Source organism: Chaetodon trifascialis, chromosome 3, assembly GCF_039877785.1.
Source record: "Chaetodon trifascialis isolate fChaTrf1 chromosome 3, fChaTrf1.hap1, whole genome shotgun sequence".
Lineage (NCBI taxonomy): Eukaryota > Metazoa > Chordata > Actinopteri > Chaetodontiformes > Chaetodontidae > Chaetodon > Chaetodon trifascialis.
In genome coordinates, this window is record NC_092058.1 from 4,111,267 (window position 1) to 4,125,926 (window position 14,660).

The 14,660-nt window shown below is 43.4% G+C and overlaps 1 protein-coding gene across 12 annotated transcripts in view; it reads right to left on the minus strand.

Annotated features, from left to right (window-relative positions):
- Positions 1–14,660, minus strand: part of ptprt (protein tyrosine phosphatase receptor type T) — a 320,800-nt gene that overhangs the window by 85,805 nt on the left and 220,335 nt on the right. For 4 of the 12 annotated variants that reach the window (XM_070992925.1, XM_070992906.1, XM_070992887.1 and 1 more), the window contains one exon: positions 4,241–4,270. The exons of 3 other annotated variants lie outside the window; for them this stretch is intronic. In XM_070992925.1, the coding sequence (XP_070849026.1) occupies positions 4,241–4,270 (30 nt within the window). Of the gene's footprint in view, positions 1–4,240; positions 4,271–12,625; positions 12,659–14,660 lie in introns of all 12 variants that reach the window. 5 more of the 12 variants (XM_070992896.1, XM_070992880.1, XM_070992872.1 and 2 more) reach the window with 2 other exon arrangements.

Here is a 14,660-nt window from a genome sequence, read left to right on the forward strand (position 1 = left end):
ACTTTGACAGAAAGTGGGCAGGGGGACGAGGAGGTGAGCTCAGAAAGGAAAAGACGAAGAGCGGGAGAGGAAACGGTGAGGATGAGGAGAGAGAAGGGAGGGAAGATAAGGGAAGGAGAGACAATGCAGAGAGGCAGCTGAGAGGTAAAAGGAGAAGTAGAAGAAGAAACGTGTGAAAGGCCTCCTCGTTCTCCTCCCCCCTCCTTCTCCACACCTCCACCCATCCCACATTCATCCCGCTAATGGACTCGTTTAAATGACAAATTCCTTGCATATTGTAAGTGGCAATGAGCACGACATAATCCTTCTTTAATGAATGTCACGGCGGCAGTTCATTAAGCACTAAGGTTACCCCGCCGGGTGCCGACCGTGGCGAGAATCATGGACTACTTTGTGCCCCCGGCGATGTTAATTGCAGGCCGTTTGATGTGTCGATAATGAGCGATGCGTGGTGGCTACGTTGTTTTTTTGGGGGGGAGACGAGCTGAGAGCTGATGACTTCGAGAGGAGACGTTATTACTGAGAGACACAAATGGAGTGAAGCGAAGCGACGGCACTGCTGGTGAACTCTTTGGTGAAAAAAAAAGCTTTTTAATTATTGCTTCTTTGATATATTAGGTGTCACGAGCACTTGAAGGGTTCATTTCCCAAATGCTGGATACTCCATTTAGAGAAATTCATTACTGAAGTTCATCACTGAGTATTTCTAAAACGTGGAGGATGCAGTTTTGTGTTTGTGCTTTGATTATTTAAATAAAGGTGTGTGTGTCAGTGTCGTTTCATTTGATGTATTTGATGAAGGCCATGTGTCAGTATCTCCTAAATACACAAAAGTCTGCTGTTTAATCTTCTGAATTGGACCTTTTTTTTGAATCGGTGCTTTTAAAAGTTGTAAAGAAAAGTTTTGATGAGAAAATAAAGCCTCTGAATGGATTTAAAGACGTTTACCCTCGACAGACGCTGCAGGACGGACGTATATGTCACACCAGACAAAACCAGGTGAATCAGGTGTTGGACCAAACAGACAAAACTTCTCTTTCTGTGACGTGAACGAGCGCACTGAGGAGCGAGAGTGTGCCATGTGTGACCATCAGAGTCAGTTTTGGTTTTGCTCTGATACTGACGTTCAGTGTGTGGTGGTCACATTACTGATCTCCACACCTGAGCAGCTTCACAGCAACACTTCCTTGTTCGATCTCACATGTGACTGAACTAACCAATGAGAAGCTGGAACGACTCTGAGGTAAATGTGAGGGATCCACAGAGGAAGCCTCACAGATCAACTGTTTCAAAGATGCAGATGGAAAGATTTAAACTTGAGAATAATAACATAAATAACAGTTTAAATACATAAATATTGTAAATATATATTTTAGTAAATCTCTAAAGCTTGCACTAGAATAAGTTTTGTCGTGTGACGTGAGTGTCTGTTCAGCTCAAAGATGCTTAGTGAAGGAAATCTCAAAGCAGATCATTTTAACTTGATTGATGTTCTTAAAAGCTAGCATTTAAATTTCAGTCAGCAGTATTTCTAAAACCACCACGGTTACCTTTTGACAGCTCTTGACAATCCTATCTTTAAACATCTCTAGCAGAGCCCAAGGATGCTGTTACACAGCTACAGCTTTCCGTCACTATTAAACAAAATAAATGCATTAAACTACTTTTTACAACTTAATTCAGTATTTCTCAAGAGCACGAGGATGCAGCTTACAAAAGTGTCAACCAAGGACTTCAGTGGCATTTGTTGCATGAATTATTTAGATGGCATTGTCCAAACACATTTGCAGCTACAGCTTGCATATAGCTACAAATATATACTAAGAATGGACCATGCAGCCGCCGTTTATAGGCTACGAGCGTTTTCCTCGAAAGTGAGCCACGCAGAGGGAATCGCATTTATTTTAGCAAGTCAACAGGGGCTACCTGAAGGCGTCCAATCAAACAAGCGAAATGGCATTTATTTCACTTGTCGAGGGATTGACAGAACTCTGTATTATGACTAGAATGGCCTCAGCCGGTCGCTTGGCAGCGAGATAGCTCAAACACCCCGGAGCCATCCCCAGCCGGCGCTGCAGTCAGACAGACAGTCAGTCACTTCAGGATGACAGCGGTTGCTCCAGAGGAGGCTGCAGGCGAAGCCCAAACAAACTTTCATCTGCGTATCACAGGATTTAGAGGAGGACCCGGCGAGGGAGGGAGAGATTGAGGGATACAGGGAGGTGAGGAGAGAGAGAGAGAGTGGAAATGCACACAGACTGCAGGACTGCAGGAGTCTTGCAGGACTTTAAATCCCTCTCTCATCTAACAGTAAACATCCTTGGGCTACAGCTGTGTGTGTGCGTGCACATGTGTATGCGCAGCTGCTTTTGTGTGTTCTAATTTCTTACTGTGTGTGTGCTTTGTTTATCTGTCAGATCCTCCAAAACAACAGAAGTCATTCGTTTCTTTCAGGCTTTTAATCGCTGTTATTACTTCCAGATGATGCCGGACTTTTGAGGCTGATGCTGATCTTGTTCTTTGAAAGCAAATTAAAGAAACTGGTGAAATAAAAAATCTGATATTGTTATATTAGGCAATATTCATTATGGAATATAAACGAATAAATCCAGGGCCGCTGGAATCGACCTCGAAACACTGGGAAAGTCTGCTTCCCAGTAAATTTTGTTGTGCTGTGTGTTGTGCAGAGTGTGTGAGTTGTGCAGGACTCCTCTTCAGGTGTGTGTGTGTTTGTGTATTTGGGCTGGACTGTGTCCTTTCTTACGGGTTAGCAGCGGATGTTTCAACACAGGCACTCTGGGAGGGAGAATACGGCAGCGTGGATTCATTTCTTATGCCGAAACAAATTAAACTCAGCAGCGAGAGCGGGAAATCAGCAAACCCACAGCGATGGCTGCCGTCTTTCTAATTGTGCCACTTCCTCAGTGTAACGCAGTCATTTCTTGTCGGGTCAAACGGCCTCGGGGCGGCTGCTTTGAGAAGAAGTATTGGCATGTGATGACTGTTCCGCTCAGTTAGGACTCTGCCGCGCATTTGGAGGAAATTTTCGGATGCTTTGAAGACAGCTGGAGAAGCACAGGTTTTCAGAAATTCTCTGCAGGGATTTGCAGGTGAGCTCGGGGCAACGCCGTGCGTGTTTGCGCGGATTTGGGAGTGTGTGCTTGTACGTGCTTGTGCATGTATGAACAGACAGCCATAATAGTACCTCATTAGAACTGGTTAATAAGCAGGAAACGGCCACTTGGCCGAGAAGATAACAGTGAATTACATTGACCTTTTGGGGTGAGACACTTTAAGAGACGGACCGTGCAAACAATGCAGATGAAGTCCGACTGAAATTTCCCCTTCACCGCCAAACTAATGCTGCACTTAATCCACATCCTGAGAACTTACGGCAGCCGATGAAGAGGCGCTTTGCTGCAGGGCGCATGTCTGATACTGTACAGTGCCACTGCCCAAATTTCAAGAAACACTGACCTCTGCTAAAACGTCCTGCTGAGTTGCTCTGGAGGAAGATGTTGAACCAGTCGTGGCTCCAATAGAAATGCTCCGTCACTAATTAACTAACTAACCAGCTACTTCCTGTGTTCATGCTAAACTTATAATGCTAATACTGTATCTACACTGTATCTATCCATATCTCCACTTTAGTTTTCCTAATATGGCCAGTTTTGATTGAATTAGACTACAAACTATTAAACTAATTTGATTAGCATCACTGTAAAAGGCCGTGACAGACAGATCAGCTTATTTTATGAACAGACTTGGCAAGCTGCTGAAAGAGTCGATGCTTCTAGTTTCAACCTTGGGGGCTACGTTGTGCCGCTCACCTGAATTCATATTCCTTTAGAGTTATGATTTACTGCCACCTGCCTATTGACATATCGCACCTGCTGGCTGCTGTTTTTGTTTACCGAGCGTCACGTCACAGTTTGTCAGATGCTCCTGTACTCCTGCTCTCATGCAGTCTAAATGTCTAGTTGGCTGGAAAGTGAGTAAACAGGTGAAAAGTGGATCCTACTGCAGCCACAGGACATTTTTTTTCCCAGCATGCTGTCAGGATGTCTTTAGGGTTTTGAATATTTTGAGACAAACAATGTATCCTCAAAATGGGGTTAAATACAAGTCAAACAAGATACAAGAAAACAAGACAAAACTGTAGCAGAAATCAAAAGCTCGTCATAAGGAACAAATAATGGGCTGAGGAAGGAGTCAGTCCTGATGTGAAATCTCTACTTACAGGTAATAAGAGTAGGAATAAGCATGTCTTCTGAAGCATGGTGAGGTGAGGCCGATGATGACAACAGAGCAAAACCCAGAAGAAGACAAACACATTGGATTAGTTCATGGTTTGAATGAAAAATTACTGTTATTATTGGTTTCAGTGTGTCTTCTTATCCATGTGTACAACCTGTCCGTCTAACTGCTGTGTCTCTTCACGTGTCCTCATGCGAAAGCTTTTGAAATATTTTGTTTGCATCTCTGGCTTCGTCTCATAAAGCTGCTGACAGGATGTCCGTGTTGACTGGCCATGAGCTGAATTTCTCTCTGCCGATGCTGATAGCTTGGTCTATAGTTTATCGTTACTATTGCCATTTGCAGGCTCATCGGACCACATAGGGATGATTTTATAGTCATCTCTTGCAATATCTAGCTAAAACACTCTGCAAATCAGCTGTGACGCGGTCAGTAGTCAATCAAAGAAATTAGAGGTAATGAGGAGCTCTATGGCTTGTGAAATGATCGTTTCACTCACCCCCCTAAAATTACACTTCTTTCACAGGAGACTGGCCTGTTCATTAACTTTTAAGAGATGAAAAAACAGACATGATATTCATCCATCATTCACTCCTGTGCTCCATGCTAATGCTGTGTCTGTTGAGTAAGAGCAGTATGATCTGGATTATTTAAAACGACACCATTAGCGGTTTTAAAGAAGCTGCTAATTCAAAATTGGCCAAAATTAAAAGTAATTTACCAAAACAAGCTGAGGAAGGCTTGTTTTTGCCCCTAATTCAGATATGATGCAAAAGCCGTGAACCATGTGTTTGGATTTTTAGCTTCATGGCAGATTTCAATAACTAGCCATCTTTAGATTTAATAACGAAAAGTAGATCCTAATTTAAAAAAAGAATATTAGATTTATTATCTTCAGCACTAAAAACACTTAAAAACCCCCCATAAGATTGACATCAAAGCTCATTTAGCTTTCGAGCTAACTGCGTTACTGCCTTTGACTGTCACTCAACATACTATATGCTAACGTGTTAGCACAGAGCACTGGAACCACTGATGAACCAGGGACTCAATAACATCACCGTCTGCGTTCTCATCACTTCACAGATGATCAACAGGCCAGTCACCCTCAACTTTTTCAGTTTAACCTGAGACCTTTCAGGTAATACATGAATGCCTAAGTGAAGTCTATGGGGAAAAAAATAAAACACAAAAAACAGGTGCACACCTGACGCCTCCATCACCAAAAGGCTGGTCGATAGACAGACATGGAATGAGGAATGACTGAAGAGAGCAAAAGATAGAGGATGGAGGTTTGGTAGAGGAACAAATGGAAGCAGAGATGATGCTTTAGGCTGATGAAGAGTGTGTGTCGTTGCTGGAAGGATTACAAGGTCATGATAGTGTACACTGGATTTGGATTAAAGGGCAGAAAATGCAGCACATATTATTTTTTTAAACTATAGATATATGCAGAATGTTGTTTTTGAAGCATGATTAATTAATTTAAGGATCTAAATAAATTCCAAAGTGCGTGAAGAAATAAAACAACTGAACAGAAGATAAGTCAAGATGAAAGAAGAAAACATATCAGAACTAAGAAAACACATTTTTGTATTTAGTCGACAGCTGAGCCACTGATCTGCTTTATGCCTGCAGTCCACGTCATTCAGTCATATATGTGCGATACTGGACTCCCTCTGTTACGGCCTGCTGGCAACTTTTCCCTCAATACAAGGCGAAACTCAAGCAGGACTGAAAAGGATCAATATTTTCATTGTTGCCTATCTATCCATCAAATATATAAAGACACAAGAGAAAGACAGTTCAAGAGAAATAAGGCTGACACTCGTCAGGACGCTCACACTGTTTCATTTCAATGGCCTTTCTGCACACACACCTCTGCACACACCATCCACGCCTAACTTTTTTTTTCACCTATACACACACACTCCGTCACACCCATAACCCTCTTTAAGGGCTCTGCTGACATTGTCCTTATGATATTAATAAAGTGCAGAGCGCTGAGAGCCCGGCTGTAAAAGTCACAGCCGTTAAAACTGGCCGTAAATATTAATATGGCGAAGGAAAAACACGACACCAGGGTTGTGCAGGGTGGTGTGCGTGCGTGCGTGCGTGTGTGTGTGACACGGTGAGACAGAAAGAGCGAGAGAAGCAGGGAGGATAATGATGACAACGTGTTTGTATTTATGTGTGTGTGAAAAAGTGATCGATCGATTGATCGTTATCCAGCGAGGCGCGTGGATATTTTTGGCACGTTTGTGAAGAATGGATTTCACAGCTGCTCTGCAACACAGCGATGCAGATCAGACAACGAGCGGGCTATCTGTTACAGGAAGCCGACAAAACAACCGTGTGTGGTCAGCGAAGAGCGGCAGTGGCTCCGTTTTCCTGCGGGTACCTGAAGTGTCCGTGACCTCAGTGTTTGTAACTGGACTGTGACTTCACCCATCTGCTTGGTGCAGATGCAACTGTGTGAAAACACTGCTTTAAGAGTACCTCTCCTGGTTTATTATGAAACATTACGCTGCTCCTAAATGTTTGCGGTTAATGGAGATGAGTACAAATTCAGCACAAATCAACTTTTTAGCTGACGTTTCCTCCTCAGTTTTCGACGTCGCAGGCAGATCCTGGAAACTTTCCACGCTGTCGCAGTGTGGCCTCGGGTGAACACAAGATTTTAGAATATTACATGGGGAATACAGGCCCTGGAAAATCTTTCCAGGCAACTTAAAGACTCCTTGAAAGGAGCATATTGAAACCTGCATTTGTGCCCCTTCGGGAAGAAGCACAGTCAGAGCAGCTCCCGTTCATTTTACATGAGAAGCTGCAAATCCGGTGCGAGGAGCCTGACGGGGCCCCAGCTGTGAGAGCCAGGCGGGCAGCACGGAGGGAAGGTTCAAATAATCGAACTGCGACCTGGAAAAGGTGACAAACTGTGGTGCGGTAACCGATCCCACCTGAGATCCATCATGTAATTACTGGCTCCTGCACTGATCTGTGTTACTGATAGCCAACAGTGGACAGCCAACAGCTCACTGAATCATTACCAGCAGCAGCCGAATTAAGGAGGTGTTGACGGTTCATGGCGGCTTTGCCACTTCCTGTACGTCCCTGCTTTAAGTGTCCAATGTCCTGTTTAACATCCTGCACCTACGGACTGTGCAATAGTACACTCGATTTATTTATCTATTTCTCAAGTACAGTTCAACATGTGGCATTGGTAGATTATTCAGATTGATAATCTGTACGTAATGCACAGAAACATTGTAATTTTTTGTATTTCTTATCCTGTATCCTTTTTATCTTTGATCTTAATTTCCCCAGCGTGGGATCAATAAAGTCCTATCTTATCTAAAAATCAGGATCATCCATTCATATCTCAACACATTAATCTATAAAAAGATATCATATTAAAATGTTCCTGATATACTGATCCCAAACACAACACAGACCATTTAACGGTCTTAACGTGCAGCTAACGAGCCTGTCAGCCTGTGCACGCTGACGTGGCTGAGTGTCAGACGCGACCATTCGCTGCAGCGTCGTTTGTCTCGGCTTTATGCTTCACACACGGATCATGAAGACAAAAGAAAAAGCTGCAAACCACCATGTTTGTACAACAGCTGCAGTGCTTTCCCAGCTCTGTGTGGATGGCGTCTGTACATACGCACACACCCGTCACACACATGCACACTTCTTCTACTGTGATACGACGGCTGCGCCTTATCTCGGCTGTGTGTGAATGGTTTCTGCTGCAAGCGCGCGCGACCATTTCCACACTGATATGATGGCTATAGTTTATCATGGGCTTATATGAATACTATCAGCTGAAAAAATGCACACACACACGCACACACTTCTGCACAGCATGGGTCTCTGCTATTGGCCACCACCAAGTCACACACACACACATTGTGATTTGAGGGCTGTAGTTTATCATACCTGTCTTTCTATATTAATACGTGTCATGAAGGAATACTTTTCCTTACTCTAAAAAATGAGTTGGATGAAAAATCTCTCACCTGCTGCACGAACACACACTCGAGCACACACACGAGTGCAGGCCGACAATCTGTCATGTACACACTGACATACACCCACAGGCTGGCATGTATACACACCCGCAGCATACAAACACACAAACACGGACATACGGCCCTTTACTGACACATGTTACATGTGCATGCTGTCACTGTGGCTTGTTAGCGCCTCATTACAGGCAATTCCATGGACATGATGGGTGGAACAGACGTGAGTGCATGTTACCACACACACGCAGCTAGCTGAGGGGCGGCGGGACCGCTCAGTGAGGGGAAACCAGCCGTCTCCTCCAACAGCACCGTCACCGTGCTCAGCCAGGTGCTCAGTGAGCAGCACAATATGTGTTAGTGAGTTTATTAGGGTTTAAAATGAAAGAAAAAGCATCTTCAGAGTGACGTGTTTTCACCTCTCTTCGTAATCTACAGTAGTTAATTAGCTCTCTTCTACAAGACTGACATCATGTGTGAATGGACACGTGTGCCAGACAGAATCAATCATTAATCTATAAATACATTTCTAAGGACATCAGCTGTCTGTGGTGGGAACATTTCTATTAAAGCCGTATTAAATCTCCGCAGTCAGGTGAGTAACTGTAGTGCAGCCGATTTTCTGAATGGCGACTGATCTGATTTTATGATTAAAAATACATTTACAGACTTTATCAGGCTGTTTTTTCTTTAAGTTTTGATAATCATACGTCGCCAAAGACAAAAGTTTTTTTTTTTTACCAGGACATTTCGCTCAATAGCTCCTCGACTATGATCCCAGGGTGCAGCACCACTACACAATGCAGTCAGACAGGATGTAAATGAGTCCACAGTTTGGCTCCAGTCACCTCATTTGGAGGTAAAACTGAAGGTGAACACACCTTTATCATTTTATAGATTTATAAAACTGCCACCGTTTTACAGGTGTGGTAATGTGGGACTAACTATTTAAAGTCTTTGGTAATAACTTCAAAATAAGTGGTGTAGATGCTATAAACTATGTATTTGTGGCTATGTTTACAGCCTGTGTGGTCAGTCAGAGCTAACAGTCTGCACTATACGGCTCCATGTAGCTGCGCGACTCAGGCTCTCAGCAATTAAACCGGAGAGTAACGTGTTATCGCAGCGAACAGGAAGGAAGGGGAACCTTGAAAATAAGAGCCTGGCTGCGAGCAACAGATTGTTCTTTGACGCGATCATGTTCCATGTACGTACGTGTGTGTGTGTGTGTGTGTGTGTGTGTGTGTGTGTGTGTGTGTGTGTGTGTGTGTGTGTGTGTGTGTGTGTGTGTGTAAATGGTAAGCCATCACCCATTATAACTGTGCCGTAAGTGGACCATCAAGCATTTATCTCAGCAAGCAGCAGAGTCCATTATTCAACCATGTGTCACGTCTGCAGATGGGGGTCAAGTCCAGCTCTGTCTGCGGGTTTGTGTGTGTGTGTGTGTGTGTGTGTGTGTGTGTGTGTGTGTGTGTGTGTGTACTTGTACAGCCATCTTTGTGAGAATTTGAGCTTTAAATTCTGGGAGTGAGGACGTTTTGGTGCTCTCTTCGAGGCAGACCCTCAAAGGGCTGTTTGATTGTTCACTCTTTTTTTAAGGTTTTAGGGTCGGGTTTAGGGATATGTTAGAGGTTTGGGGTTGACATTTAGTTGTTGGGAAAGGTACTAGAGAATGCATCATGTCCTCACAAGGATAGAGGTAAAAATGAGTGTGTGTGTGATGCCAAATTATCTGTGAAAAGTACAAGTTTAGCATCTGTCAGCATGGAAGCACTCAGGACTCTATGATGTGTGTGTATGTGTCTAAATACAGCATATCCCCAATTTGGAGACTGAAAGTCCACTGAAACCACACACACACACACACACACACACACACACACACACACACACACACACACACACACACACACACACACACACACACTTGAGACCACTTGGCCTTGTAAGAGCCTGCCATGTGCAGTCTGCTCCCCGGGCTGGCATCAGACAGTAAGCGCCTCAATTCTCTCGTCATAGACTAAAACCCCTGAGGGCGCAGGATATCGTCCTGAGAGAGGATGTGTCCTTTTGCTCTCTCGATGTGGACGATCATCATTCATTTCTTGACTTGTTCGACTGGGTTGAGTGGACGAGAGGTAATTTAAGATTTGAGAAAACTTTGGGTCAAGGCGTTCACATAATTTCCTAATGAATCAACTGTCACAGCGGCGAATTTCCAACGTCTTCGTCCTTAAGGAGGAACGTTTTCACACTCAGAAATCTAATAACGGTGCCGCTCACTGTGCACAACAACCCTCTCCTCCTCCACCTTTTAAATCATACTAACTTCATTCTGCCGTTGGATTATTTGAAAAACTTTACAATTTTAGTTAAAACTAGGCTTAAAGTAGAGCTTCAGAAACTACAACGTTGTTAGTTGAGGTGAAGTTTTAGAGCTTCAGCGTCAAAGAGCTGCCTGAAGTTTCTGACTTCATTTCATCTTGAATTAATTTTGGAAAGAGGAAATACAGATTTGTTTTTATTTGACATTTCACACAGCGTGGTTATTCGTATGGAACCAGATTGACATCACCTATCACCTTAAAATTCCCATCATCCTTAATCCTCCTGCAAGCCCACGTCACTATCGCTTCCCCTCTGGTAAAATCACATGTTTAACAGTGAATCTAATACCTTATAACACCCAACAGAACTGCCAAATGCAACGTTTTTTTAGTGCTGCATGACGTTTCTGTCACATTTCAAAAAGTTGTGTCGTCTAATTCCCAAATGCGAGCTAAGATTTCACATAGATGAGCGTTCGAGCAAAGAGGTGCATCGGCTTCAGACGCAGGCTGAGGCTTTATTAGAGGGAAATGACTCCATCGCTACCATGACGGGCACGGAGCGGATTGTCTTCGAGCCCAGAACAGTGTGGGTGGAGATATTTGTGAAGCGTCACATTTCACTCGGCAACATATTATCATATCTCCCTCTTAATCTCCCGCCTCTGTTATATTTGTTGAAGCCAAACACATAATTTCTGACCTTCGGAGTTGCTCTCATTATTTAACCTTTTTCTAATATTGGGGGCGGCAGGCTGGCTCCATTCCGCTTCTGAAAATGCCTGCGTGATTGTTTGCTTTATGGTGAGATGTAATCAATTACACCAAGCTGCTCCCACTATGGAAAGCAGCAACACTTTATCTTTTGGTTTCCGTGTTTGACTTTTTGTTGCAGGTGTATAATTACTGACAATGCATCACAAGCAGATGACCGGGAAAGTGTCGGTCAGACAAACATCTCTCACAAAACAGGTAAAATCTGATGCGATGAAAGTCTTCAGAGATGATGTCAATGTTCATTTTAAACGTGCACTTTTTACAAAAACAAAAAATTAAGAAATAAATAAGTGAGCAGAGATGAAGTGCAACAATGACATAAACGCACAGATGACTTGAAACCAATGATCAAGTACACAGGGGGAGGTACAGACCACCAAAAGCATCTTATATTAGTTAACTTGTTATATTAGTTAACTTGTTAACTAATAATGACCTCAGACGTCACGCATAGCCATTTTAAAAGTCCCACTGCCGCCTGAATATTTCCCTCAAATCTTACTCATTCCCTGAGATGAATTTCCAGCCATTAAGGAAAAGACAGAAGGTACGCTAATGATGCTGACGCAGGGAATATGGCAGATAAGTGCAGGACTTCTATAACGGCTTGCATTAGATCCTCAAAGGAGGAGAAAAACCTAAATTTCAACCACTTAGTGACACAGATCTGGCTGTTAAATGGCAGCGAGAGAAGCGTGAACTCCACGCGGTTTCTCTGCGCTGAAACAGCGTGGAGAAAATGACATGTGTGCCACAGAGATTAAAATCTTAGGTATTTCATGTTTCACTCTCACACTCAGAAAAAGGATGTGCAGCTCCCAAAACATCTGTGTGCTGCTTAGGACAGCAACAATTCTGAGATTTGTAACCACAGCAATTATCACGTGTACGTGCACGCTGTCAGCACATTACGACTGTTAAAAGGTGAGGCGGGATGTGTGCTGTCCCAGGTTTCACTCCAAATGAGGTACATGTTCTCCAAAGAGTTCGTCAGAGGGAAATCTGAAAGATCAAATTTCAAGTCGTGCAGCATTTTTGATGATTGTGTGCATCGCAGCGAATGAATCATTTTTAAATGTGGAAAAATATCGGGATTTTGGAAATATCACATCCGTTTTCCAGGTGAAGCCTTCAGTCATAAGATGCATTTGGAAAACTGCTGGAGGCCCAGAAAGGCGAGGTGAGAGTCACGGTGAGTGGATGCGTTGATGTCTAGAAGTAAACATACAATACCCCACGCTCAGAGTTCTCCATGTGTGAATCTCTCTATCGGAGCAAGGGCAAGGCAGGTACAGGACGGGACAGGAAGGGGTGGAGCCAAAGACAGGAAACAGGAAGATAGAGAGAGACATTAAAGGGTGTGAGACTGGAGTCAGAGACGTCGTGGTGAGAAGCTGAGACATCTGTTGTGCTGAGGCTAAATGCAGACCTGACGGCAGCGTTCCTGTTGCCTCTGCAGACACGCTTAAAAACACTCCAACATGTTGCTCTCAGGCTGAGTTCACGCTGGCAACAAAGAGCCTTACTTTTTTATTTCCTGGCACAGATCCAGTGTCACGGCTGGCTGCTTCTGACAATGAACTGAATGCTGAAACATCCGCACTCCCATTCTCTCTGCTTTGCATGGCTGTGACTTCCACAATCCTTTTTTTTTTTTTTGCTAATCCTTTAACATGAATTTTGAGCTGTTGCACACAGCGCTACACCGACATTTGTGCCTATGAGTGGAGAACAGCGAACACGAATGAGCTGAGATGGTTAAAGAGGGGAAAACAGGTAGGATTTTTATCTGTATAGGCAGCCATGAAAAGATCAGACCTGCCCCGTATGGGTTGGAAAAGCAGAATTTCTCTTACAGCTTAAATCACCACAGTGCACCAGCGTGCGCTGTTCACTGTTCAGCGATGTATCGAGATTGAAGGATTTATTAAGGTTCAAACATGGAGAGTATAACAGGTAGAAATCCCAGAGTTTCGTAAGTGACATAAACAATTTCTCAAAGAGGGCCCCGTGAACAGCGTACAAAGGAAACAAGGGCTGGGAAACATTCAGGTTTATCAGACAGGAGCGGCGTGAAGAGGAGCTCAGAGTGGACATGAAGATGAACTGAGAGGAGAAAATTCCTTTTAATTTGAAAGCATCCTGGCGTCAGCGCCGACGGCAAAATCCACGGCGTCAAACTGCTTCAAATTTCTTGTTTTGTCGCAGCCAGAACAGACTTCAGAGAGAAGAGCAGTGGATTGATTCAGCCAATCAGTTTCTGCTCAGCAGCCTGACACCTTTAGCTTTTCTGCCGGTCCGTTTGGAGACACAGACGTCAAATTCCAGCGCTGATTCGGCTGATTTTCGTTCTGCCAGAGCTTAAACTTATTTACCAGGACAGAGTCAAGAAAGGGGGAAAGCGACAGGATGTTTATGGGAAAAAGATCTCAGATGTAACCATGGGATGTTTGCTCATTACTGTCCCTGCTGATGTTCAGAGCGTGATTGGTTAGCTGGAATGGATCAGCCTGAGTGCGAAAGCAATGGATGTACAATTATATTCATGAACAATGTTCTTTCAGAGGCATGAATCTGTGCATGTGCCCACACCTGTTTGCATTTAAGACAAACTGGAAAAAGAAAAACGTACAAAGGAAGCACTGAGGTAGCTTAGATTGGACCGTTTAAACGGTAAGTGAGAGCAGTTTCCTTCACAGTGCAAATGTGTTTCAGTCAGACACATTTTCCACCGTTCAGCTCTGCAAAGTGACTTTAATTCAAAAGCAGTTTATAGTCAGACTTTAGACGTCATTATCCTCAATAAGAGCGTGCTGATATGACGGTAACGGTATGTCTTTTCATGTAACTGCATTGATGTCACAGTATTACTTTCTCTTCCTGCATTTCATGCATGTGTATTTGTAAAATCAAAGAAATCAAGTTTCTCCAGCAGAAATCCGTCTCTGGTTAGCAGGTTTCTCTAATCCCCTGCACTGATTACAAAAACCGGGTTTCTAATAGACAAGACAAGATGTTTAGGGAAGCAGAAAGAAGTAAATTACTTTGTTATTCCGGCATCGCGCTGAACCCACCGACTAAGAACCAGGAGCTGCTTTGTGTTTTACATGTTCCTGCCTCTTTATTTATTTATTTATTTATTTATTTATTTATTTATTTATTTATTTATTTATTTATTAAGTCACTGTATTTTATTTAGATTTCCTATCTTACTCATTGGCAATTCAAATTTTCCACTGTGGAGCTGAGCCCTTATCACGAGGCAATA